At 52.3% G+C, this 27,832-nt stretch overlaps 1 protein-coding gene across 11 annotated transcripts in view; it reads left to right on the plus strand.

Annotated features, from left to right (window-relative positions):
* Cacna2d2 (calcium voltage-gated channel auxiliary subunit alpha2delta 2) overlaps positions 1 to 27,832 on the plus strand; it is a 133,782-nt gene that overhangs the window by 12,792 nt on the left and 93,158 nt on the right. For all 11 annotated transcript variants that reach the window (XM_052719894.1, XM_052719899.1, XM_052719826.1 and 8 more), the window contains exon 2: positions 13,729 to 13,810. In XM_052719894.1, coding sequence (XP_052575854.1) covers positions 13,729 to 13,810 — 82 coding nt within the window. The remainder of the gene's footprint in view (positions 1 to 13,728; positions 13,811 to 27,832) is intronic.

A 27,832-nucleotide genomic window follows, 5' to 3' on the forward strand; every position in this document is an offset into this window, starting at 1 on the left:
TGTTCTCCAGTGATGCTTGCCCAAGCCCCACCTGCCCTGTTGAACACTTCACGGGCTGCTTATCTTTCTAGACCCGCCCCCAACTGCCTTCACTATTGAAGCTCATTCCCCACATCTTCACTGTGTTGAGCTAACTGGGTCCCTGCCTCAGGAACTCACAGTGTGTGGGGAAGATGGACAGTGATGAAGACATGTGAGTGTAGCTGAACAGGTGATACCCCTGAATGGCCCGTGCATCATGGAATAACCAGGAAATGTGGGTACATCATACTCCAGGCCATCGATTGTCTCTGGCCATTCCAGTGGCCCTGAACCCTCCTCAGTTGGGGTCATGAAGGCTCTGGAAGGTCACATGGACCCACTTTCCACTGAAGATAAGCCATTGTTTCGGGGACCAGGCAGCAAACAAGGGTAGAATCTGAGAGAGGTGTGCCTTGTATCTGGCTCCAGCCCCAGGTGCTGAACCCCCCCCCCCCCCCCCCCCGCAGGCTTATCTGTTTCTCCTTTCTTGCTCTTAGATACTGTTACCCCCTTGGGCAGTGCCTCCCAGTGCCTAGAATGCCTTAGGAAGCCAGACCATATGACTGGGGCCGGCCAGCCTGCTGCCCCACAGCCCCAGTTTCCTAGCACAGAGCTTCTGGGAAGTGGGTGGCAGGGAACAATCCCAGAGGCCATTAAATCGAGTGATTTACATGGTTCCTGAGCTAGTGCCGGGAGAAATATATTTCACAGGTGATTTCCAGACTGGTGGCGTACAGATGAGGCCATTACTCTAAAATGAAGCAAGGTGGAGACTCCGCGTGCCCATCTGGAGGGACCTGTAGCTCTGGTTTTTGTTGTCCTTGATGTGCAGACCTACTGTGTGCTAGAAACTCTGCAGGGACAAGGGCTGGGGTAGAGAGGAGCCGAGGAATCACAGAGTTCGACTCTTAAGTCATTTTGTGCTTCAGTTACTTCCTCTTTAAAGGGGATTGGATTCGTTTCTATCAGTCATTTAGTCCTGTTCTCAACAGCTGATGTCTTAATGGCATGTCGCTCCTCTCTGCCTGGCCACCATCCTGGAGGTGCCATGGGAAGTGGGGCCTCTGGACGGCCCATGAAGCCCCTTCTGGATATAGCTGTGGATCCCCAGAAGCCACAGAGGGGATTTGCATAGAGCACCAGAGAGTAAGAACAAATACTGGAAATGGTAAAAGCCTTGTGGGCCCTCCTGTCAGTAAGAGGGTGTGATGGTGGAGCAGCAGGGTAAAGAGTGTAGAGGATAATAATGCCTTGGGCTGGGAATATAGCTCAGTTGGTAGAGTGCTTGTTTAGCATGTGCAAGGTTCTGAGTTCAAGTCCCAGCACCACCTAAACTGGGCACAGTGGTACAGGCTTGTAACCCCAGCATTCTGGAGGTAGATACAGGAGACTCTGAAGTTCAAGGTCATCCTCAACTATGTACAAAATTCAAAGCCAGCCTCTGCTACGTGGACCAAGCCTCAGTACCTACTACCCCCACCTCAGGAATAAGGATACTAGTTACCGCGTAAAAGCTACAATGTTGAAATGCATGAGCCCACCCGGTGATGGTGGTGCAAGCCTTTAATCCCAGCACTCCGGAGGCAGAGGGAGGCGGATCTCTGTGAGTTTAAGACCAATTTGGTCTACAGAGTAAGTTATAGGACAGCCGGAGCTACACAGAGAAACCCTGTCTTGGAAAAAAAAAAGAAGAAAAGAGCATGGGTTAACAGGTTCAACAGCGGGAGCTAGTTGTGATGGGCACAGGTTTGTGTTCTGCGGAGTGACTGACTAGAGTGGAGTCCTGAGACACGTAGTCCTTAGCTGCCAGTCTGTTCTCCCTTTTCCCAACTCAGAGGACCTAGCTTCCTGGTATACACAGAGTACCGAGCATCTCTGTCTGGAGAGAGGTCCTGGCTAGTCTGTTACCTGCCTAGGTTGGGTACCAGAAGTTGAGTAGAGTCCTGCTTCATGACTCTTGAGTTTACCACTCTTTGCTTATGTCTATTTTCCTAATACCTGCCACCCTTACCACCCAGCACTTGAGTGCTTACCATGTACTGAGGGTTGGACTTCCGCAGCTTCTGTGAGGGAGCAGCCTGCTTTGGTGCCATGAATAGTGGGTGGGTGCTCATGGAGCACCACTCTGTGCAGAGCTTACTCTCAACTTTGCAAGGCTATGCCCTTTGTGTGGACTGCCCTCCAGCTCAGTGGAACTATGCCAACCTGACCCAGGCTCAGATCAGACTCCTAACCATGCATTGTCCCTCAGGCTTGCGGGGCTCCTCTTCCCTCCACTCATCGGGCCCACCCAATCACATTCAGATGTCTTCCTGTCTTGCTTGAAGTTCTCAGGGGTGGGCCTGCATTGCTCACCAGAGTCCCTCCCTGTGCCCACAGTAGGTGCTCACTATCCACCTGGATGGATGGATGGATGGATGGATGGATGGATGGATGGATGGGTGTGTGGGTGGGTGGATGGGTGGATGGATGAATGGATGGATGGGTGGATGGGTGGATGGATGGATGGATGGATGGATGGGTGGATGGGTGGGTGGGTGGGTGGATAGATGGATGGTTGGGTGGATGGGTGGGTGGGTGGGTGGATAGATGGATGGTTGGGTGGATGGGTGGGTGGGTGGGTGGGTGGGTGGATGGATAGATGGATGGATGGGTGGATGGCAAATGAAGAATGAAAGTGCTAGTTTGGAGTTTGCAGAAGGTTGGAGATACCTGCAGATGATTTTGCCAGGATTGAGTCCCGCTGGTTCACCTTCTTGCCTGTCCTTGAGTCAACCCTGAGGGACAGTATGCCTGGTCACTCCTTACAGATACCAGAGGAGGAGGGACCCATAGGAAGCCCCTTCCTCTTTGCAGCTGTGAAGCCTCACGGTTCTCAGAGGGAGATTCCCACTGAGCTCCCAAGTCACCTACTGGCCGGCAGGTTGTGTACTCTTGCTGGTGGCTTGGCTTACTTGCACAAGTCAGTCACTATAAGAAAGCAAATCGTGAGGAAGTGGGTCTTCTGCTCCTACCTGGCTCAGGCTCCAAGTGTGGGATTTGGAGGGCAAGCTCTACCCTCTGGAGACAGCATGCCATAGCCCCACACTTCTGCTGGGATGTGAGGAATGGCTTCTCCATTCCACCCAGTTTGGTGTGGCTTGAGGAGGCAATAGAGTCTCTTCTGCAGGCGTGGAAATGGTAATCAAGGAAGGACGGCCTTTACCTGCCCCCTTTCCCTAATTTTGGCTAATGAAATCCACCTTGAAGGTAGGGAGGCTGTAGTCTCAGACCTGGCCAGGACTCGGAGGCCAGACTTTACCAGGTTCAAATTCAGGTTGTACAAACTGGCTGTTCAGTCTTGGGCAAGTTACCCTACCTCTCCAAGCCTCAGTGTCTGTGTCTGTGAAGTGAGCATGAATTGGTTTGCACCTGGCTGTTAATCTTGGTAGCACCCACAAAGTACACCTAAAGTACAGTGGGTGCTTTACACCCCTATTTCCTATGTTCGGGTGTTTGCTGAGGGTGAAGCCTCCCTCCCAGCCCCCTGCTGCAGCTTTTCTCACACTGCAGAGGGAGGAGGTCAGACCAGGTACCAGTTTGGGAAAGATCTGTCCCCAGATCTTCCCTGAAGACTTCTTTGCCTGGCTCTAAGCTATGGTCCACAAAAAGGATGATTATAGACCCAGGCTACAGTTTCAATTTAAGGTGAGACTTGTTAAAATACGGTGAGAACTGTGGATTTGTGGGTATGTGTGTGTGAGAGGGAAATCCAGGAAGGCTTTCTGTCAGAGGTGACTGGGCCAGATGGAGGAGGGTCAAAGCCTGAGACCAGAGCTGTCCCTGAGAGGTTAGCCTCTGAAGTCTTGGCCTGGGTTCTCCCCGGTGTCTGAAGATCTTCAGGGGGCCTAGGAACTAAGGAGAGACAAAGGATCTTCAGGGGGGTCTCTGTCCTCCTCAAGACACGAACCACTTTGAGGACAAACAGAGGACAGCTATTTGTAGCTCAGTGAGGAATTGACTCATACTGGGGGAGGGGAGGGACATGCAGGAGGGGAGATGGGGACTGGTGAATCACAGAATCTGACCAGAATGGTTGGTGAGATGTGGATGGGGTCTGTCCTGACACCCCCACAGACACCCCCACAGAGGCTTTAGCTACTGGTTGGGGCAGGGATGGGAGGATGTCACACATGTGCTGTCCCTGACTTATTTGGTGACTTCTACAGGTGTCACCAACCTGCTCTTACCTTCTGAGACCAGCTAGGCTACTCACTCCATCACAGCACCTGGCTAGGCACACAGGGTGGTGGCCATATGGGACCTCCTAAGAGCCCATCTGAGGGACCTTAGCTTACCAGTTTGTGAAATGGGTCTGGTGGGGCCTGACTATAGGGAATGTACAAAAAGAGGGGGTATGCAGTGCCTGGTGCAGGGGACTGAGGGCCTAGGAAGCCTCTGACAGATAACCTACCTCCTGTAACTGTGGCCGAAGCCCTTTGCCCTGCCCTGAGGCCTCAGGAACTTCATAAGTAGGTCTTGCTCACTGTTGAGTCCCAGCTTGGGATTGAGAACGTCACAGACAGTGACGCCTGGGTGCTGGCACTCATGTGCCTCCGCTATCGGGGAAGTTGTTGGTGTTTCCAGGACCTCGGGAAAGGATTCCAGACCCTACCCTATGCACTGAGCTCTAAATCACACCCACCAGGACTTTCTCCGCAGAGTGCAGAGAAGCTAAAGTACGGTGCTGAACCAGATGTTGCGGCTCTGCACAGGAGTTAGCTGGAAAATAAAAGGTTCCCTGCCAGGGCTGTTGAAAACCGCTTGTGTGGCCCAAACTTGTCAGATGGGAAACTGAGGCACAGACAGCAGAGTATGTGTGCTTGCGTGAAGCCCATACACTTTGGCTCAGGGCACCAGAACCCAAGTGGACATGAGAAAGCACCATGGGTCAAAGAGTAGGTAAAGGCACTGGGTGGCCTTCACTGGGGGCGGGGTGACAGGATGGAGGACAGTCCTTCCTCATCTGGGCTATTCCTCTGCACTTTCTTCTTGCTTCCTGGAAGAAGTGTCTGTGCCAGCACGCCACCCTTCTGAGACAGCCATGAATTATGCAGGGAAGCCACAGGCTTGGGCAGGCCCATCATAAATGAGCCTTAATAATTTATACAGAGAGGAGCCAAGGGAAGAGAGGGCCTCCTGGGCTAGTTCTGGGGCAGCCTTCATTTGTGAGTGCCTAGAGCTGGCCACTCAGAGGCTGGAGCAGCATTCCTGGGAGGTCAGTTGGTCTCTGGGGAAGTATATTTGCTCAGTCAAGGGCCTGTTCCTCCAGGCCAGAGATCTGGAACGTCTACCCTCGGGGCTCACAGCCCAAGGCAGAAGCATTTACAGAGGAGGAAATGGCTAGTTAAAACAGTGACCCTCCAGGAGGAATGGAGACCAGTTGCTGCTAGGGGAGAGATTGCATTTTTAAATGGAGTTAGGGTGGGCTTCACTGGGCTGGTGGTGTGTATGCAGAGGCCTGGAGAGGGGGAGAGGACCGTGAGCCACTGGAGAGAGACTCTTCTAGGCTGAGGAAATGGTGTGTTCCACGACATGTACTGTGAGCTCAAGGCTGTGTTCAGCCACATTGAGCAAGGCCACTGAAGGATGTGGCTACTGGTGGGCTCTGGCTCTTCCTCCGGGACTTACAACGAAGCTTGTTGTAGACAGAGGGAACACTATTCCAAAAGGATACCCCGGCTAGGTGTGATCAAGAAACTGGGGAGATGAGATGCCAAGGCAAAAGCTAGCAACCAGTGAGCTGGCTGCTCCTGGTCCAGGGGAGATGATGGCCGCCCGGCCAGACTGGGGGTGGGAGTTGGGAGTGGGGCAGAAAGGTGATTAGTGGGGGTGGGCGGGGCACACTGTGAAGGTGGAGCCAGGAGGATTTGCACAAGTTAGATGCGGGTGTGAGAGAAAACCTGTTCCTAGTCACCCCCAAGAACTTTGGCCTAAATAGAGAGGTGAGCATCAGCAGAGGTAAGAGGCTGGAAGAGGGGAGTGGCCCTAGAGGGAAGGACAGAATCTTAACTTCATACCCATTCAGAGACCTGCTAGACACCCAAGTGGCCATATTACGTCAGCGGCTGGACGTTCAAGACTGGTGTCCTCAAGAGCGATATAAGCCATCCTGATTGGCTTTCATGAGCCACACAACCTCAGGGACTTCACTCAGTTGCTCTCTGCCTCAGTTTCCCCTGCTGAGGATTGGAGATAGTGGTCCAGCAGCTGCTGAGGAGGTTAATTTAGATAATGCAGTGTAGTCCCTGGGAGACCCTAGGCAGGAAGGACTTCAGTCCATACCTCTTGAGGCATGAATCCTCGAGTGATCTGGGGGACCTTGGGGCACCCCTGTTTGATTAGGAAAACTAAGATTTGTATGTGGCGTATGGAGAATGGCCTGGTACATGGAAAAGGTTGGGAGAAAGATGGCCTCAAGGTCTCTGCCCACCACGGCCATTCTCTGGCCTGCCCTGTCAGGGCCAGGATGCTTATCAGTGCTGACCACTCTCCCACACCATGTTTTCCTCCTTCTCCCTGATCCATCTGCTTTCTCCAGCCCCTCTCCCACTAGTGCCACGGTTACCGAGTGGAATTTGCTCCCCTGGATGCTAGAGCAGTCTACTTTAGGGGTTTCTCGGTCTAACTAGGATACTCCGTCGAGACCTGAAGGAGGAAGTCATACCTGCGTAGCAAAACCTGAGGAAAGCCGAAATGAGACTCAGACCTTCACCACTGTCCCTAACTGCCACCAGGAAATCTCTTTCCAGGCCTCCTGTCCCTAACTGAATGAAGCCTTACCCTTACAGTCCTCCCTGCTTACGTACCAGCTTTCTCGCCGTCGGGGGTGAGATAGGGTGTGTGGTATTTGCTCTGTGACCCTGGATCTCCTCCATGTCTCTCTGGGCCAAGTGGGCCACCTGGACTCTCCTGGCTCCGAGTGGCAAGACTCCCAGGCTCCAGCCCTTATTCCTTTGTTCCTCCCCCAACCCCCAGCAGGCTGTTAGGAGTAAATATTGGGTGGACCCAGTGCCCTAATTAAAGCCAAAAGACCATTAGTGTGCGGAGGGGTGGGGGCAGGGCCAGGGTACAAGTTTGCTGCCTCCCAGCCAAGCACCAATTAGAAGGAAAAGTTCTTTTTCAGCAAAGAAAAGGAAGGGACAGCCCCATAATTAATAACCTCATTAAGGAGCAGTATTTGGGCAGGGTCCCAAGACACACGTAGATGAGTAGACGAGGCGGTGGATTTGTACTAATTCAAGCATCCGAGGTACTAGCCTCTGCCAACTTCCCAGGGTCTATGAGTCCCTAGTGACAAATGGGCTGCATGGGATAGGGGAGGAGCTTGAGGAAGCTTCGCGGTTCTCACTCTGAAGGTCCCCTTGAGTCACAAATAGGTTGATGATGTCTAGTCCCCTTTGAGTCCTGTACCTCAGTTCATCTGCTTGTGAATTTGGAGGGGGGTGTCAGATGAGAGGCCTTACACCACCACGAATCAGCCCAGCATGCACAGTCCCACCTTGCTCTGGCCTCGTTCCCACCACGGCGTGACCAGGCTGTATCTCTGGTCTCACCATCTTTGATGGCCTGGCTCACCTGGCCTCTGGAGAATGAGTCACTTTGACTAGACTGTTGCCCTCTACCAGCTTTGGCATCCATGATCAAATTGGGGTGGGGTCCTCCCCCAGTGCTGAACTTTGAAAAATGTTGGGGCCCAGCAGAAGGAGGGATTCAGTGGACCCGGCAGTCCCTTCTCCTTCCCAAGGCTTTCAGAAACAGGACACTGGGAGAGTGTAGCCATCCTGGGGGCCCATCGGAGCGAGACTGGATGGTGGGAAAATAGCCCTACAGCCAGAAAGACCGGTATTTACCTGAGGGATAGCTGTCCTTGTTAGCCTTCCTTATATGAGGCACTTCCACTTGCCTCCTCTTTGGGCCTGGGAGGTGGACAGGATAGTCAGCTTAATCTTCATTTTCCAGATGGGAAAACCCGAGAGCACACATCTGGCTTAAGAGTTTGGAATAGCAAGGGCTGGACCTAGGCATTCAGGTATGACAGATCATCTGCACACATGGTCAGAAAGGATGCCCTAGGGAGGTAGCCCCGCGGACACCACGATTTTGGAGGATAGCCTTGCACTTTCTGCCCCCTGTACTAGGTTGGAGCTTAGGAGAGGGGAGGTTGCTCATGGCTGCTCTTAGAGAGCTTTGAATGCCATTGGGGGAAGCGCACCTCTCCTGGCCATCATGGAGTAGTGGACTGTGAATACCACCAGCTTATCTCCCCCAGGCCAGAACAGCCTGGCTGGGGCTCTTCAGGAATCTTTGGTCTGTCTTTCCGTCTCCTACTCCCCCTCTTGCCCTGTCTTGCTTTCTCTCTGAAGCCTGTGAAGGAGATGAGGTGGAGGTGGCAAGCCAATTGAAATATAATCAGAATAATTGAATAGCACTTTATTTGAAATTGTTGCCTCCCCCAAAGCTGGGAGAATAATTGGCCAGCCTGTCACGAGAGAGGCAAGAAACCTGGGGCCCTTACCAGCGCCAAGCTTGGTTCACCGTGCCCTTGGCAGCCAGAAGCTTCAGCTGTGACTGCTCCCTCACACCCCGGCCTGCTCCAGCTGAGCCCCGTCCTAACACCTGCCTTCCTGCTCCACTCGCTGTCCCACCCCCAGTGCGCACCCCTTGCCTTTACAAACGATGGCTGCCCTGCTGAGCTCAAGTCCCTGAAACAGGATACCTGGCAGGGGCAGCAGAGTTTTGATGGCAAAACTTGCCTCCGAGTGTGGTAAGAAAGGCCGGCAGAGGCAGGACTCCGGGGTCTGAATCCCTTGCTCCCGGCAGGCTTTGGCCTCTTCTGGATGTGTGTCTACTCCTCTGCAAGCCCCTCCCTTCCTTTCTGGTCCCTCTGCAGGGTCCAGACTGCCCACGCTGTCCATGCCCTCTGAGGGTGAACCTGCAGTATCACCTGTCTCTGGTTTTTTGATTTGTTTAATTATAGATGAGTTTTCTGCATAATTTATTCCAAAAGCCCGGATTATACTGTACAATTAAATCACATTCTGATCAACAACTTCACGTATAAAATTAACAACCAACAACAGTTTAATCTATGCTGCTGCATCTGCACACGGGCTCTTTCTCTTTTCCCCTGTCCCTTCCCTGCCCCCTCTCCTCCTCCATGCCCTCCTCTCTCCTCCCCTGTCCTCGGGGTGAGCATTTGCAGCCAGCCTGTAGGCTGGATGGCCCCACCTGAGGTTGGACCTAGAGCCTCCCAGCCCCCTAGAGGGCTTCTGGATGGTTCTGTCTTCTAAAGTCTTCTCAGCACCGGCTCTTCCCCTGATATAGGTTGATTTTGCTCTCTTGCCTGATGGTGACACTCCCCCCACACTCCTCTTGGTTCTGAAGACTGAGGCCTGAGACCCCACAGCTCCTGGAGGCAGTTTCTTTCCAACTAGGCCGACTCCATATGCTGCCACACACTCTCCCATGCCCTCAGTAGGCCCTTAGATATGGAGGATAAAGGCCATACTGTGTGACTGTCTAGCCCTTAGGGGACTGGCCAGTATGATTGCTGCTTATCAATTGTCCCTGTGGATATATTCTAGACTGGCCTTGAACTTTCGATCATCGCACTTCCACCTCCTGAGTTCTGCAACTGCAATCGTGCACCACCACACCTGATTGACGCGGCGCGAGGCAAGCACTCTACCGACTGAGTTATATTCCCCAGGCCCCCCATCCCACTATTCAGACAATTATTATTATCCTCCTTGACAGGTGGGAAAGTTGAGGTTCCAAGGGGACAGAACTCTCCAAGACTCCACAGCTGGCAGTCTCTCCCGAGGCTTCTCATGAGCTGCTTTGTCCTGGAAGGAGGGGCTGACGGACCCAATGGAGCTGGCTTCTTTTTAAGTGTATGACTCTGTAACCGTCTTGCCAGGTGTCTTGGTTTTCTTATCTGTGAAGCAGGGCTTCAGTGCCTTTACTTTCCCCAGTTCGGGCACATGGGAGGACAAGAGGCCGTCTCCACCCTCTCCCCACACCAGTCATGAAGAGCTGCAGCCCCCGGCCGGCTGCACTGCCTCCTCTAGGCCTCCTCTCCCTTCACCATCCCGCTAATTTGGCACTTAGAAGTACTTAGAGATAGCAGTGTCATTTCAGCCAAGAGGCTGGAAAATCCCCAGGATCTGAGGAGATAGCAGCTAGACCTCTTTGTTGGAGTATGACTTGCAGGCAGCTCTGTCTGGCCAGGGGCATTGGCAAGGGCTCGTGGGTCCAAGCCCACTGGAACACAGGCAGGATTTGATCCGTTCACCTTTGAGTGAGTGAGACTATGGATTTCGGTGCATCTCTCGTTCTCCCCAAGCCCCCATGGCTTTCTGTGGGATTAAGCTCGGCTCTGCCTCTGTCAGCGTTGAACTTGGCTTGGTATGTGGTTTTTCTAGCCTCAAGGCAGGAATGCTGTAGGCATCCTCACTTCATCAGCTCCTCTGTACTGTCTATCGGCCCCCCTCCCAGCTGGCACTGGCCACTGGCCAAACCCTAGAACCCACAAAGTCATATCTGTGTGACAGTGAGATGGATTATCTGTCAAGTCCTTTTTAGCTCCAGGACACAGATATTGCCTTCCTAATTTGGTTTGGTTTAGGTGAAGAATCAGAGTAACTTGTTTTCCTTGGCATTGTACTGATAGGCCGCAAGCTGGGGGCCTACAGTTGACCTCTGAGGCCCAGGAAACCAGACTATGCCATAAGGACTAGGGCTGCTCCTAAACCCCAGAGGGAGGGAGAGACAGAGACATAAAGCCAGAGAAGGAGTGTATATGTATGTCTTTTTTTTTTTTTTCTTGGTTTTTCAAGACAGGGTTTCTCTGTATTGTTTTGGTACCTGTTCTGGATCTCGCTCTGTAGACCAGGCTGGCCTCGAACTCACAGAGATCCACCTCCCTCCCAAGTGCTGGGACTAAAGGTGTGCGTCACCACTGCCCAGCCAGTATAGGTATGTCTTATGGAAGAATTTGAATTTGTCCAAAGATTTGGTTCTTCTAAAAATGATTTTAGTATTGAAATAGCCTTTTTACATGAAATGATGCTGATTATATTAATAATGTGTTTTCTGAGCAAAGTAAAAACTTGGCATCCATGCCTATTTTTCTAATTAATTGTCTTTTACTTATCTGTGAGATTCCAGAAGCAAGGGCCCATACGCATACTAGCAAAGAGTCCATACCTAGGTGGAATCATTGGTGAATTGGTAAATATTGTCAGCTATTAACAATTGGTAGCTTCTGGGGGAGGGAGAATTGGTTTTCTTTAAAGGTATGATCCCAAGCAGTTTGACTACACTGCAGGCATGCCCCTCCACCCATGAGTATATGGGCAGCACATATGGGACTTGGTGGTTATTTAAAAATAAATAAATAAATAAAGGAAAATAAAAGAGGAGCCAGGCATGGTGGCACACAACTTTAATTCCAATACTCAGGAAGTAGAAGCAAGTGAGTCAGGGCCAGCCTGGTCTACAAAGAGAGTTGGCTAGAGCTACATAGTAAGACCCTATCTATAAATAAACAAATAAATAAATAGAAGTCATAAAATTAGGAGGAAAGGATAGATCTGGGAGGAGGTGGAGGGGATAGATGTGACCAGAATATGTTGTATGAAACTGTGAAAGAATTTTAAAATGCTTATCAGTTTGCTGGTGGGTCTGATGGTGGCGCTGTGACTTCTAACATCTGCCCATTTCTGTGGTGTAAGTGTTCTCACTGTGGCTGATGTGCTGAGCTGGAGAGAGAGGCACATGTCAGTTCTTGTGATTCTAGCAAACTTCTGCAAATAGTCCTGTGTCCACCCTTTCCTGGATGAGTGACCTCAGATAGGTCACTAAACCCCCTTTTTAAACCCTCGACTTCCTCATCTGTGACTTGGGGATTTTGTTTGCCTCTGAAGATCAGAGCCAGAGAGCACATTGCATGCTGGTACTGTACTTAGTACATGGTGGGTGCCCTTCTGTATATTCACCCAGGAAGGATTGTGATTGGTTTCTTGTCCCCTAAACCAGTGACTGGCTGAGGTCAGGTTTAGGGTCAGGGCAGAGATAATGGATGTCTTTGAAGATCAAATCAGGCCCTTGATTCTGCCCATTCTACCCAGATACAGGACTGTGTAAGACTCTATCCATTATTAGCCCCCAAGGCTCTGTAGTCACAGGATCACAAAAGAGCCACCTGCTACATTGTCCATGTGGCATCAGGGCCAGGGCATCAGAGCTGGTGGACAGGGGTCAGGCAGAGAGCAGCACCTTTCCCTCTGCAGGCGGGCAGCTGAAGCTTACAGCCTGGCCTCTATGCAAACCCGAGGCTAGGCTGTCCTCTAAGGTGGGGAACAGAGTTGGGAGAGGCAGGCTGCGGCTCAGCCCACAACAAGCTGAAGCTAAGACCTCTTTCTTTTGATGTTGATTTTTTTTTTTCCATCATGGTCCTGACATTCAGCTTGGCAAATTGCAATTAGTGATCTGCCCGCCTCCTGCTCTGAGTTCCCATGCCAACCGACCGGGGCACACACAATGGCATGAGCCCAACCTCCCAGCACAGGCCTGAGAAGGAATGTGGGACAAGGAGCCAGAAGAGAGTCCTGGCCCTAAGCGACTCTAGGGGACGTTGTTGGCCCTGAGAAGGGTGTTGGGGACCGTTGCAACTTTCCTGACATCTCCCTACTCCATTGTGCTCTATGAACCCATGGCTTCTTTACATCTCTGTGGTGGGTCCCTTGTGGGTCCTCTTGGAAGAGCCTTGTCTACGGTGTGCTAAATGGATGTAGGGCTGAGAATACAGGATCATATGGATACCTGTTCATCTTGTCCACTCACAGGGATTCCTCTACAGCATCCTTGGCTCACCTATTCTTATGTTTTCTTGTACCATTCCAAAAGATGGCCCCAAATTATCTCCACATTCCAGAAGAGGAAGCTGGGAGAGACAGAGATAGGTTTTAATGATCATATGGTGGTACCATCATATAGGCAGCCTGTTTCAGCTTGCAGTTCAGGGGCTTGCCGGATCTCCAGAAAGGAACTGGGTGATCTGTACAGGAGCCCCACTTGGGCTCATGGTAGACACCCAGCCTGGGGTCTCTGAAGAGCATCTCCTACCTCCTTCTCAACTAGGAAGGCAAGGGCCATCTGAGTTGGAAGCTGTCTGTTTCTCCTGCTCAGATGAGGCCCAGGGAAGTGGGTACCTCTACCTCCTCCTGTTTACATGATGGGTTGGAGGTGACAGCAGTATCCCCTCCCTTTCCTCAAACTTCATCTGGCTTTCTCATGTCTCTGTCCTCCCTGGTGTCCGGAAGTCCCCGAGTTCAGAACAGCTACATCAAGGACTGGTCTTTCTAGTGAACAATAGTCTCCCTGCAGGCTTCTTCCAAACTGCTGAACTCCCTCAGCGCATCCACAATGCCCGCTCCTCTCCTCCCTGGCTGCCAGGCAGTGTGAGAAAACCCCTAGGCCACCAGGCCAGAGATCAAAGGGAAAAATCACAGGCTCACTCCGGCTCCTTGTGTCTGCTCCTTCTCTGGTGAAAATTGAGTTGAGTGAGTAGCTGCCCTGGTTCCCCTGGGTGGCCAGGAATGGGTTGTTGCAGCTGCAGCTCCAGCAGGCCCCTCCTGACATCTCTTTCTCCTCTGGATGCAGGATGCAGTACTGGGCCCGACGCCTGGAGCAGGAGATTGATGGTGTGATGCGGATTTTTGGAGGCGTGCAGCAGCTCCGAGAGGTAAGCCGGTGTGCTTGCTTCCCTGCAGGGACCTTCCTCCCAGCAGGAATGGGGAAATGAGGGAGAAATGAGGGGATGAGGGGGAGGTGACATTGTTGAAGTCCTGGCATAGTGAACGATTACTAGATCTCAAGCAGTGGCTCCGCGGGGTCTCAGTCTGACCTCCCCTAGGTACCTGTGGGAGTGGTGGCCCATTCTGATGAGCCTTGTGCCTGGAAGGGTGTTGGGACTTTTCAGTTTTCAAGGTTGGTGAACTCTGTATTTGAGGCAGTGCCTTGGGTGGGAGCCCAGCCCCTCGAGGGGCCATAGCTACAGGGTATGCAGAGGCCCAGAAGTCTCGTCAGTAAGTAAACAGGATGGCCAAGCCAAGCAAGACCCAGAGAAGAGGGTGGGAGGCCGCTCTTCCAGGCACTATAGTCTGGATGAAGTGGCAAGCCGATGTTAAGTGTCGGAATGAGGGATCAAGGTGCGGGAGGGGTGATTGATTAGGCGCCAGCGACCACATTCATCCTGGGAGATTATGTTAATGTTTGAAATAGTGATGTGAAGAGCCTGCCATCCGTCACCCCCAGAAGGCTGCAAAATGTGCTGCTGTCAGGCTACAGGCTTGAGCTCTTTATGTGGAGTGCGGAGACTCAGAGAGCCCAGCTCTTACAGTAATGGGTATGCGGCTCTAATAGTAGGGTATCTCTTCGCTGGGGTCTGTCCAGGGAGGTCCTGGCCAGAATCAAGCAGAGGAATAATGGGGCTCTCCTTCCCATAGAGGGCCTGGGAACAGTAGAGAAGATAGTTACTATTGGGGGTTGAGTCTAGGTCTAGGGTTCAGTAATTAGTGTTTCTGTCATTCCCCCTTGGCCAGTGCCAGGGTCAGGAGATGTCACTACTGGAGTAGGCAGGGACTGGAGGAATTGTCCTCAGCCCCTTTTCAGGCTTAGCTAACTCAGAGTGAGTATATTTACATTGCTTATGATGTAGGACCCCTGGCATAAATGATGTTAAACAGAGGTGGCTAATTAGTGGTGACATGGTGAGGAGGGGCATCCAGGTCTGAGGGGCTGAGCTACCAGCTTCTCAGCATTCTTCCTGAGATCGCCCAGGCCTCTACACCTCCCTTTCCTGGTGCTGGGCTTGAACTGCAGCAGGCCCCATCCTGCTCTTCCTGTGAACTCTCAATGACTCAGCTGCACTTGGGAGCCGCCAGAGCTTCCAGAGAAAGCACTGTAGGAAAAAGCTGTTCCGGAACAGGAGTCAATTTCGGCTCAGGAATAGCATTCCGCACTAACCAGGCTATAAGTGGGCACTGCCAAGTGCAACTGTGTAGGCTAATGGAGGAATGGTAGGTCCCTGGAATTTGTAGCACGTGCTTTTCCAAGTTTCCTATGGGGCCTTAGTACATCTGTGTATATCTAATGCCAGTTAAGAGCCCTCCAGGATTCCATATTTATGAGCAACTCAGAACATTTGTCTATAAAAAAATAATGTACACTACATGCATGAGATGTGGATCTGTCTGGACTAGTGAGCTTCCTGGATGGTGAGGACCAGACATGCAATCTGACAGCAAACCTATCATATGCACCTTGGGGAGACCTGGATCCCTCTGATCGCCCTTCTTCATTGGGGGGTTTGCCTGGAAGATGAGGGAGTGAGGTGGCAATGGACAGGCCAGTTAGACACCCCCATCCAGAAATCCATAGAATTTTCTTCGCTGGTAATTTTCTCTCCTAGGACAATTTTCTCTCCCTTTGGATGGAGCATGGGTAATTCCAGGCCCTTTTACCCATGACTTTTACCAGCCAGGCAGTGAACGAGCTACCACAGCTGGCTTGCAGCAGAGCTGGGACTCCTGGGCGCACAGAGGATGCCTGCGGCTGTGGGAACCTGGGCAGGGCTGTGTTCGGTGTGGCAAGCGGGCAGAGTGCTGAACCAGCATCCCTTACTCTTGGCGACCCTTCCACTGCCCACGGCTGCCAGCTCTCAGTGGCTCTGCCCTGCTCCAGTTTTTCTCACCTGCTTCCTCAGCCTCTTCCTGCTGACAGCTCTGGCACTGCTTCTTGGCACAGAATACTTGGCCAAGATGTGTCCATGGGGGAGGGGACGGGTGGACAGCGGAAGGGAGCACCCCTGCGGGAGCTGGAATGATCTAGCCGGTGGACTCCCACCTGCTCCACGGTTCACATCTGACCCTGACCCTTCTCCCTCCTTCCAATGCAAGGGCTGCTGTGCCCTGCCTGTGTTTGGTTCTGACGGGTCAGGAGGATGGTTGGTGCGGAGCCGTGACCCAGCTCCCGACGCCAGCCATCACGAGCTGACAGCCTAGGCCCGCACTGGGGGGGCTGCCCCTCCTCAGGCTTCTGAACCCATTCTGAGCTCCCCAAACCCCGGCCGGCCGCTGGGGTGATAGGAGCCTCGCCCGTGGCTCCACTCCTTGCCTGCCCTGCTCCTAGAGGCTGCCCCACCCCCAGTAGCTTGGAGCCTCAAGGGCTGGCAGCTGCAGGAGAGCAGCAAACTGCAGACAGCGGCATTTGGGAGAGTTTTCCTTGCCTTGGCATTTTCCTTCTCCCGACCTCATCGCCACCCCATGGGGGTATGGCTGGGGGCAGACTGTGGCCCATTTACAGGTTAGATACCATGGCCTACCATAGGGTAAGGAGGCTGCCTGTGAGGACCCTGTCACGGTCCCTCATCTAACCGTAGGCCAGCACCTAGTCTGCTGCCAACCTCTCATCCCTTCTTCCTTAATTTAGCCAGACACCCCTAAGCTACACTTTCTCGGGCACTAGGGCCCCACCCTAGCCTTTGCCAATCTTGCCTTGTATAGTCCGTGAAAGTATGGACCCTAAGCAGTCTGTCCCCTCCACAGCCCATGGGACTGAGAGAGGTCTCCCGAGCCCCTTCTCCACCCTCCCCCATCAGCACCATATTGTCCCCATCCTAGGGGGAGAGTAGAGAACATATGCTTGGGCTCAGAGCTCATTTGCATAATGAGGATATCAGGATGAATAATTCATCAGCTGCTTGGGGGGTGCGAGGGGAGGATGAGGAGAAGGGCTGGTCTCTCCTCGTTGAAGCCTAAGTCAGGGACATTCCCGCTTCTGAATGGATGACTAGGGTACAAGGAGAACAGCTCTGGGGACCTTGTGAAGAGCAAAGTAGGAAAGACTGTCCTCAGGCATGAGGCTGTCATCAGGTGTACCAGCCCTGGGAGAGGTTTCTGACCTGGTGAGATAGTCACTTACAGGGAGAAGACCTGTTGACAGAGCCGGCTTGGAGCAGGGACCTGAGATGGCCATGTCTGGGAACCACAGCATATCTTCTGGAAACGTACTGCCCAGGTCAACCTCCGTGCATCTCACTTGCTGATCAGGGTAGAAATGCCTATTGCCCTGCCTATATCCCAAATGCCTTCTCCAGCATGATGATCTTAGCCAAACTACTGGTTGTCCTCACAGACCTATCATGAAGGAGGGAAGCCCAAGGTCCTGGTCAGTCATCTCCAACAGCCAGTACTGGAGCTCAGACAGGCCAGCCATGCGTGCTGGAGAGCAAGTGTCAGGGCAAAGGAACCGGCACCGTCAGCACCTTCCCAAACTAACCACAACACATGCAGGACCTCAGGTTCGGAAATCCCCAGTCCCAGTCTCCCGCTGGGTCCCCCAACTGACATCCTCCAGTCAGGGTGATTCAGGCCCATGGTGTCTGTGGCTCCTCGACCTCTTATGAGGACCAAAAATAGTATTTCTAAACCAGTACCAATGCCACAGTCCTGTTCCATCTCGTCCGCCCCTGGCTATTCCTCCTGCTTGTCAGCTCAGCGCTCCCAGGAATGTGTAATTAATATCTGCAGAGTGCCACATCTGGAGCTGGCCATCAGCATGGGCCAAAGTCTGGAAACATCTAGGGTCCTCTATAGGTGCCTTTGAGAAATGTCTCTCTGCCCGCCCCCCACCTCCTCCCCATCTGGCGCCTCTGCAAACGCACACGCTGGCTTTGGCATTTGCTGAAGATGTGGTCTCTTCCCGTTTGAGGAGAGTGTGTGCTGGGCACCCAAGGCCAGGTTAACAGTGCCCTGAAGTGGCATGGAACCCCAGAAACGTAGAGGGGTGGGAGCAAAAGAAGAAGAAAAAAGCCTGGATGAGGGGAGGTGCCAGGGGTTTGAAGTAGTCCCAGAAGGGAGGCAAAGGCCAAGGTTTTGACCCCTGGCCCACACACTGATTTGTACGTGCCTTTGAAAGACAGGCGGCAAGCAGCTCCTTAGGTATGCAGTGCACCGAGAGTCTGCTGGGGGAATGATGAGGGAACCCCACCACTTCCCTCCCAGGTCCTCACTGGCTACCCCCCTCCCCACGTCAGAACCATTTTCTTAGTGGCTCTGCATTTGCTTATCACACAGGCCCCACCCCTTCACCCAGCCGCCTGCCTCTGTTGGGGCCCAGTGGCGCCCTCCTCTCTCCTGGTGCAGATGATGGTGATGTGGGGCGTGTTGTGGTGGTGGGGGGGGTAAGGGGCTCGGGTGTGAAATATGCCGCTGGGTAGGGATTGCTGTCGCTTGCCTCCCTAAAAACCCACATATATTATTCTTTAATGGAAAGTTAATTGTCTTATTATTCCCTCCATATGGTCCTCTTGCTCGGCACCCAGCGGGGATGCATGGGGCTGAGGGGGGGGCTCCTGGGAGGGTGTCTGAAACGTGATGAGGCCGCTGCTTGAGCATAATTGGTTACAGAGAGGCGGGTGCATCCGAGCCTGGCCAGACCCTGTCTGGACTCCCTTTCTGTACCCTGTTCTCAGCGTTGCCTCCTCCCTACCTCTGCTCTTACCTTTCCTATCTTTGTGTGGCAACACCCCCCACACACAGACACCATGAAGTCTGGAGCATGCTTTCCTGAGTGGGGATATGCAATGTTGGATGGGAAGTGGTTGCTGCTCCTCTGCCCTGCCCTGAGATGCAACTCTCCAATGAGGCTTAATGGAAAAAATTTCCATCTTTGAGGAGTTTTTCTACAAACTATTTAATCTATGGAAGGATCTGCTGCCTAGGGGCCAGCCAGGCTAAGGTCTGCCACCCTTTCACGGCACATGGCACATCAGAGAGGGCATGCAGGAAGTAGGGCGGAGGGTGGCTGCCCCAGGACACCTTCCCCAGGTAGGACTTCTGTTTACCCCTGCCTTAAGCACCAACAGCCTCAGTCCCCGCCCCCCCCCCAGCCCTGGCAGCTCCTGCTGAGGCTGGATTGGCACTAGAGCCTTCCTTAGCCCCTCCCCCAGCCCCAGCCCTCACCTCCTCCTGCTGTCTGGGAGCATGAGGGTGCTGTGTCAGAACTCCTTCAGCAGGTGAGGATACCGTGGTAGGAAAACCCAGAAGGGGCCTGGCCACAAACATGCCTGCCTGCACCTCTGGAGTCTCAGCAGGGAAAGACTGAGGCAGGGGTCCTTGCTAGATGGCTTCTAGGAATCTGGACGTCTCCTCAGGAAGGTGCTGCCGAGATTTCTGGGAAGTCCATAGACAGGTGTCTAGACGAATATCCTCGGATGGGACCAGTCAGTGATACAGGCCTAGGGGGAGGGGCCTCTGGCTTCTAGCATTTGAAAAGACATGAGGTCACTGTGGGGCCCAGCCAAAGTCATCTCCAGGGCATGAGGAACAGCTTGGAGTGGGAAGGACGTGTTTGGTGGTCTGTGTCTTCTGAAGACAGAACCTGCTCTGGTTCACACTAAGGCGGAGCTGGAACCTAGTAGAGCTTGTGCCCTGAGCAAGGACTGAAGAATAGTGTAGGTGGGGCTGACAGGGCTGGACTTTTACTGTGGGGCCTGGGGCATGCCCTCCTGCCTGTGTGAACTTCTGCCCCCTATTTGTGATATGAAGATTCAAGCGGTTCTGTCTTCATGGGAGATGTAGGAGCCTGTGGGGAGCGGGAAGCAGGAAAGGTGTTGGTTGTAGAGAGGCGTATGCATCGGGGCCTTTCTGCCAGGAAAAGGAGCCCTGTAAGTGTGGGGTGTCTTCATTCCATATCTCCAGAACAAATTGATTGCAGTTCCAAGGGTTGGCCACAGATTTTTTTAAAAATTCAGATATCAGGGTGTCCTCTCTGCTTAGCTCAACCCAGGATTTTGAAAATTGGTTTTCTCATCCCGGCTGATCATGACATATTTTGGAGACATTTTACTGAGAAAGGCATAAAGGCCACCAAGCTTGAGCAGGGCTGGAATAAATAGCATCTATGATCAAATGAAGGGTAGTGGTTTTCTTGGCCAGAAGTCCAGGGAGCCAAATGCAGAGACACCATGGGGAGGAGATGGCAGAGGTTAAGGGGAGGGTCTTTACATCCCGGAGGCTCCGGCGTGATTTCTCCTGTTAGCCAACACATCACATGCTTGCTTCTCGGGCCCTTTAAGAAGAGTGAAGAGTATGACCGCTTGCCTAGCATAGACTAGGGGACAGTACAAAGCCACCAAACTCTGGGTGATTCCCAGGTATTGGCCCCAGGAATGGGGTATGGGGTTGGTGGGTCAGGCCACATCTGGGATCAGGGGTTCTTTCAATGGAAGCTTCAGGGATATCAGGGTCCTCTGGCTGGGGGTTCCTCGTCTTGAGGAAGAGGCAGTTGGAGGGTATGAGCAAAACCTTTCCAGATAGACAGCACTTCCCTGAAGTGAAGCCTCTTCAGTTCTATGGTCTCGGGAATTTTGGAGATGCCTATCCAATGCCTATCCAATGCCTTTCCACAAAGCAAGACACCTCTCAGTGCACATGCATGGGAAGAATGTTCTAGTGGACTCATGGGCTCATCTCTGAGATCCTCAGAGAAGCTGGCTTTGTGGCAGGACAACAAGGGTTCCGCTTCTGTGAAGACCCAGCCTTTGTAGCTTCTGGAAGTAGCTAGAGCCTCTGCTCTCCTCCCCAGCTTCCAAACCCATCTCTGAAGAGCGATGGGGCTGCTGAGTCCAGAGCCAGGGGCTGGTCTTGATGATTCAGGGTGGGGGATGAGGGATAGGGTAGAGAGCCTAGTGGGTTTCCATCTTGGGCCATGGGGGACAGTTGACCCAATCTGTATTCCTCCCCATTCCCATTCTTATCCATTGCTGGATCGGTGGCAGCCAAGGGGGCTCTTGACTCAGATTCATGGAGCCCCAAGCGCTTGGCAGAGGCAGAGAAGTAATTGGTTTTGACAAACCACAGCCGGCCCCAGGGGCAGCACAGGCAGCGTTTCCCACTACCAGGCTGAAAATGGAGGTGTCCTCCCCACCCTCCCCGAGTACAGCTGTCCTCTCTGTATATGTGTAGAGATGCCGTGTTTGGAGAAAGTAACAGAGCCACAGCCCTGGTCTTCCCTGCACCTCTCTGCTATCCTTGAAACCTGGTGATTCTGAAGGCTAGCTGATCTGTTCCACATAGGGGAGGAGACTGAAGTAGCTGGATCCTGAGTAGACCGCTAAGGCCCTGTCCTTGTCCCTCCTTGGCTGGATATCCACATGACTGGCGCTTAGGCTTCGGTGCCTAGCCTCGGGGTGCACAGCAGGATGGGAAACAGGCTGTGCACATACATGGCTGCAGTATATACTACGCATGTAGACGCTCCATGGCTGTAACAACAGACGATCAGCTAGTGACTCTTCTGTGGATGGATAACCAAAGGTAGACATTGAGTTGGGAAGGAGGCATTGGAGCTCCAACTGTCCCACAAGGCCTTGGGTACCATCTAGCCCCCACATGGGGGAAGTGAGATCAGTGCTAGCTGCCCTGGGAGAGAGAGGCCTGTATGGGGCTGCCAGAATGCAATCCACGCACAGGACCCCTCATTGCTTCTACGAGGACATAGAGGACACGGGCTGGGAAGAGGCGCTCTGGAGAAGAACTTGCTGCACAGATATGCTGGCACCTGGCTGAAGCTAGGGGGTATGGGCCATTCTGGGGTGATGCAAAGTCTTAGCTAAGGTGGAAGCTCTGAGAAGAGGTAGCAGAAGCTTTGCTTAGGCCTTTGGGTCTCCCGTGCCTTGTGCCCCGACCCTCACTGGACTTCTTCCAAATCCACTTGCTATTCTTCCTCACCCACTTTCTCCACTTCTCTGCTGATTGAAACCAAGATCACAGCTCTCCTCTTCCAGGAAGCCCTCTAGATCGATGCCAAGGCCCTTGGTGTCTAAGACTTCCCACTCCCGTCAGCGTTTGCATCCTTACTGTACACACAGGCTGCCAGGAACCTCTAGGGGCCCCAATATTGTGATTTCATCATATGGAGTACAGAAACCATAGCCAGAGGGCAGGGTTATGCCCAGGCCTTCCAGAATCCACCTGAACAACCAGGAAGGCCATTAGCCCTGGTGACTCACTGACAGACAGTGCCTTCGTGCTGAGACTGGTATGAAGTGGCACCTAACGGACCACTGTGTGGAAGAGAGGATAAAGTATGCATGATGCTGAGTAGGAGTGCGAGCATGCATGTATGTTCCTACTGAAGAGACACCTGTGCCTGAGTGCTACAAGGGAGGCATGAACAAAGGAGTGTTTGTGTGTTCGGAGAAGGGAGTGCTCGTGTCTGCATGCATTCCACGTGACAAGTGTGACCAGAAGAAGGGTGCGTATGGATCAGTGGTGGACAAGTATGACCATACGCAGAAGGGTGCGTATGGATCAGTGTGTGGTTCTGAGAGCCGCCTGGGGAAGTGTGTGCAGGCACTCATAGGGCAGGGTGGGACTGGAGGAGGCAGATGCCAAGAGTTCTGTCACCTAAGCAGGTGAGAACTACTTAACCGAATCATTATCCAAGCTGAGAAATCTCAGTTGTGGATGAGGAACACACGTTACACACATGCTTTCCCCAAGTCATTCCAGATACTGTGTGCAGCTTCCCTGCCGCGGGACAGGATAGCATCCGTTGTTTGTCTGTGCTCAGGATGAAATAGCCCCACAGTAGAGATCATGGACCTTGTGCGGGGTAGCTCTTGATGTCTTTAATCCAGTACAAAGGCTGGATTCTAAAGCCACCTAGGACCGTGTCCCTTTGGAGCGGGGGTGGGGAGGTGGGGGGAGGGGGGCTGGCCGGAGGGCACTGATTCTGTGCCTCTGGATGTGTGCAGCACTTCTTTAGTCTGCAGGCATGGCTGGGCCCTCCTTCAGGCAGCTCTAGTGCCCATCATGCTTTCCGTGCATTGGTGCCTGTGCTATACTGTCCCTACAGAATGCGGGCCCTCACATTTCCCAGTCACCATAGCCGCACCCTCCTTCCTGTTAGATACATCGCCGTGGTTGTAGCTGCCCTGCTCTGCATCTTCCATTTGAGCACAGCTCCTGAGACACTGGTGAGCTCTGTACCAGAGTCCTGCAGTCTGGGCTCAATGCTAACTGCAGCCCTCACTCCTCAGAGACCCCCAACCCCACCCCAGTACTCTCCTGCATCATTGCGCAGTCAGACTGGGTAGCTGGGTCAAGAGGCGACCACTTGCCTCTTGATCAGGTGTTGACGGAAGAGCTTTCATTATGCTCCATCTATAGGCGTGGAATAAATTGGTGTGCAGTGAATTTATTCTTTTTAAAGAGGGACTTTACCACTGGGGAAAACTTTTAAAAGGAACATTTATATAAAAAGCAATTACCATGCCGGTAATTTTTATGTATTCTCCCCCTTCCATCGCTGCCTTTGTGTTAGAACGTGACCGCCTCCTGGGCAGCTGCAGCCTGGCTCCATGGCAGCCTAGCTAAAGCTTCCTGACTGTAGAGCGGCCTCTTCCAGGAAGGATCAGCGTGCAGGGCCTGGGCCCAGCAGGGGTGTGGACTCCAGGAGCATGGCTCGGTGGATTTGTGTTCCAAACTTGAATACTTTGGAAATTTCCTCCAGTGTGTAGTTTTGTCCTGAGGTCGCTCCAGTCCCTGTCTCAGGCCGGGTACGTCCTTTCTAGATTCTTCTTGGCAGTCTCTGAGCACTTAAAGGCCCTGCTTCCCAGCAGCATTACAGGCCAGCTCCATGAGGGAGGAGGTAGCAGTGTAGGAGCAGGTATTTCCCCCTCCCTAGGAGCCACTAAGGGAGCCACTAACGGGCACCCTGCTTCCCCAGCCATTATTGCGCTCACATGCCATGCATTATGTAAATTGTCTCCATTGCTAAGTGGTGGAGGAGCCACTCAGGGAGAAGGAGGCAGTGAGGTCTGGAGCCTGCTTGGGGGGTGGACAGGAAACTGGGCCCTGAAAACGCGTCACGGAGGGTTTGGCAGCTTCTATTTCTGATTCGGAACCCCTGGGAACTTGCACAACCGTTTACACCTCAGACCACAGCTTTTGGGGGGACAGATTGGGAGTGCCCAGGAAGTTGAATGAACTGCCTCATTAAATGAGACCTCTCACCTCAGGCTGGCTGCTTGAGTAGGACATGTCCCCCACATTCGCAGAGTTGCTTTAGAAACCCATGGCAGAGCCACGAAAGGTCCCAGGCTGGGAAGGTAGCTCATGGGTAAAGACAGGAATGAAGAGCCGAGTTTGAATTCTCGGAGCCCACACAGAGCCTGGTGCAGTAGTGTGGGTGTGTGGTCCCAGTGAGATGGAGTGCAGAAACAGGGGAATCCTGGGGAGATCACTGGCCGACTAGCCTGGCATACCCAGCAATAAAGAACAAAGAGAGCATGACTTGAACAAGATGGAGGTGAGGCCTGACCCCTGGGGTTGCCCTCTTACTCCCACACATGCATCATGGTGTATATGCACTTATATTCTCATACATGAATGAACACACACACACACACATACTAATCAATTAATTTTTAAAAGATCATATCTTGCCAAGATATGACCTCAAGAGCTGACTCAGGGGAGCTTTTATAACCTTGAACCCCCTATGAAGTACCAGTGAACATGTGATGTGCAAGTGTTACTATTTGGGGCCATGCCAACATCCTGGGGCACCAGCAGTTGTGGAGGTCCTTGGAGGGGCTGTGGTGCCGCCAAAGCATATGAGGGCATGGAAATCCTCGGGCCTTATAAAGGCTGGGACAGTGATGGGGCCCTAGAGTAGCCACAAGTCCTGTCATCTTTCCTTTGACAAACATGGTTTGCTGGGAGAACTGAGCTCACCCAGAGGGTTTCAGTCCAGCATGTCACTGTCTGAAGAACTCAGTGCTCTGAGTTTTTTCCAAACCGTTCATCTGAGCCTGTACTTGACCTGAGGCCTACCAGTACAGACCACACAGGTCCCCCTGTCCCTGGACCTGGCCTCCACTCTGTCCCTTGAATAAGAGGCTATGGAGCTGGAAGATGGTGAGTTTGGGCATTCCACAAGGGCTGTGAGAGTTAACAGACTGACACTCTCATTCCCAAGCCCTTCCCAGGCAGGATTGCCTGAGTCCAGAGGAGATAGGCCCCTTGACTTTGGCATAAGCTCCAGCAATTGTGAAAGACCCTGAGTGTCTCCAGCCTTCCTTGGCACTGTCCCCCAGCCCCCTGGGATGGGTGGCTTTGTCTGTCACATCACTCCAGTGGCTGCTCTCCCTTTCTGATTATTTCTCACTTTGAGAAAATGCAGAGAAGGGACCCCAGAACAGAGGTCACAAACACCAACTTGGTCTTTTGGTCATCTATATCTGTGATCAGAGAATGAACACCTCAAGTTGACTTCACTTTCAGACTAAGTAAAATGGTCGGTTCTCGCGTTTTGCAGCCCCTGTCCTGAGGCCAGAGCCAGGGTCAGAGTGGTCTCCTGTCTGATGCTTCTTCCTCGGTTGTTTGTCCTGCTTCCTTCTCCCACTTCTCTGCCTTCTCTACTCCCCTTACATTTCTAGATGGATTTCAAAATTTAGGGTTTTTAAGTCTGCATTACAAGGCACCCGGTGTAAAGTAATGGTTACACCAGGCAATCTGTGTAAGCACAGCAGCCCCCTCTGCATTTTCCAACTCCCCAGAGGCTGCCACTTCTCTTCTCCGAGCTCCATATCTCAGAATGACATACTTATGTCGCTCCTGCATGGCTGTTCACAGGCACCCCACTGTGGGAGATGAGAACTTGCCCCACCCCCATAGGGCTAGATTCGAACTCACTGCTGACCTCGTCCTGACCTGACAAGTGCTGGTCAGAACTGTACATCATAGCACACACAATTGTTTCCTAAAGATGACAACTGTCGGGGTTTTGTTCCTTACTGTATTTGCTCGGTTCTCTGTGAACCTGGACTTATTCTGCTTCCAGTTCCCGCCATTTTACCTGACACTCCCAGGTTCCATTCACAAGACAAGAAGTTCTTGTCTGAGGCCTTCCAGTGAAGACTGGCTGCTCTCCAAGCTTACAGCGCCCTGGGGTTGTCCTCACCTCTCTGGGACGTGTCCTCTCTTTCCTGGGTCCTGTAGCCTCTTCCTTGATTTCTTGATTTTTTTTTTCCCTTTGTCTAGCACAGAATGTTTTCGTTTGCCTTCCTGAGAAAGGTTCTTCGGAACCTGGCTCTCAGCTTGCAGGCCTCAGCTTTCTGCCCCTGCACACGTCACAGGATTGGGTGGGTTGGAGTCCAGCTGGAGACCATTTGCCTCCGATGTTTTAAGACAGCTCCTTCCAGCCTCCTGACACAGAGTTTCAAAGCATTCGAGTCCTGACCCGTCGTATATGACCTGTTTTGTTTCTTTAACCAGAAACAAGAATCCCCCCCTCTGCCCAACGTTCAAACAGCCCCCACTTATCTTAATGGCATTAACTTTCAGTCTTGGCACTCAGTGGGCACCGCAAACTCCATGCTCAAGGCCTTCACTTTGGGACGTTTCTTCAATGATTTCTTTTTCTGTTTTCTCACATCCCTTTTCTTTATCCTTTTATTATTTTGTTTTTGGAAACTCTTAACTCAGACACCTCTCTCCCCTCCCCCCCACTCCCCCCCCCACCTCCCCCCTACCCCCTTCCTATTCCTCCTCCTCTCTGGTTTTCCATGTCTGTGCTTTTGTCTGTGGATTTCTCGGTCTTGCGTTCTGAGCTTTCTATCAACTTTACGTTTTACCACCGGATTTTAAGTTCCTAGAATGCCTTTTGCACCTTTTTAAAAATAACATCTTGTTCCTATTTCATTGCTGCCGCGGCGTCTGCTAACTCTCAGGAGTGTCCCTTTTTTTTTTTTTTTTTTTTTTTGGTTTTTCGAGACAGGGTTTCTCTGTGTAGCTTTGCGCCTTTCCTGGGACTCACTTGGTAGCCCAGGCTGGCCTCGAACTCACAGAGATCCGCCTGGCTCTGCCTCCCGAGTGCTGGGATTAAAGGCGTGCGCCACCACCGCCCGGCTAGGAGTGTCCCTTTTTTAGAAAAACTTTTTACTTTGAAAACACACACACACACACACACACACACACACACACACGTTGAAAAGATAGTACAGAAATGCCCATCCCTTGCCCAGTTTCTTCTCGTTGCCTTGCAGAGCCATAGTACAAATGTCAACTCCAAAGCCGATGCAGCACAGCTCTCCCAAGCGAAGACGCAATGCGAAGTTTTACTAGATTTTGCACCCATGTCTCTTCCTCTTCCAGGATTAAATTTGAGATAGCCCATTATATCTAGCTGCCATATTTCTTTAATCTCCTCTAGTCTGTGGCAGATTCTGCTTATCTTTTTTTTTTGGTTTATTTTTCATTTCATGTGCATTGGTGTTTTGCCTGCGTGTATGTCTGTGTGAAGGTGTCAGATCCCCTAGAACTGGAGTTACAGACAGTTGTGAGCTGCCATGTAGGTGCTGGGAATTGAACCTGGGTCCTCTCCTACTGAGCCGTCTCCCCACCCCATCCTTCCTTAACACTCAAAAAAAAATTATGTGCATGGGGGTTTATGTGCACGTATGTGTGTGCACTATGTGTATTCCTGGTGCCTGTAGAGGTCAGAAGAGGGCATGGGATCCTCTAGAACAGGAGTTATGAATGGTTGTGAGCCACCATATGGGTGCTGGGAACTGAATCCCAGTCCTCTGGAAGAGTAGTAAGTATCTTAACCATTGTGCTAGCTCTCTAGCCCCTGTCTTAACACACTTTTAAAAGTACCAGCCCAAGTTAGATGTGGTGACTCACACCTGCAA

This window comes from Peromyscus californicus, unplaced genomic scaffold (assembly GCF_007827085.1).
Source record: "Peromyscus californicus insignis strain IS unplaced genomic scaffold, ASM782708v3 Scaffold_11__1_contigs__length_118956290, whole genome shotgun sequence".
NCBI classification, from domain to species: Eukaryota; Metazoa; Chordata; class Mammalia; order Rodentia; family Cricetidae; genus Peromyscus; species Peromyscus californicus.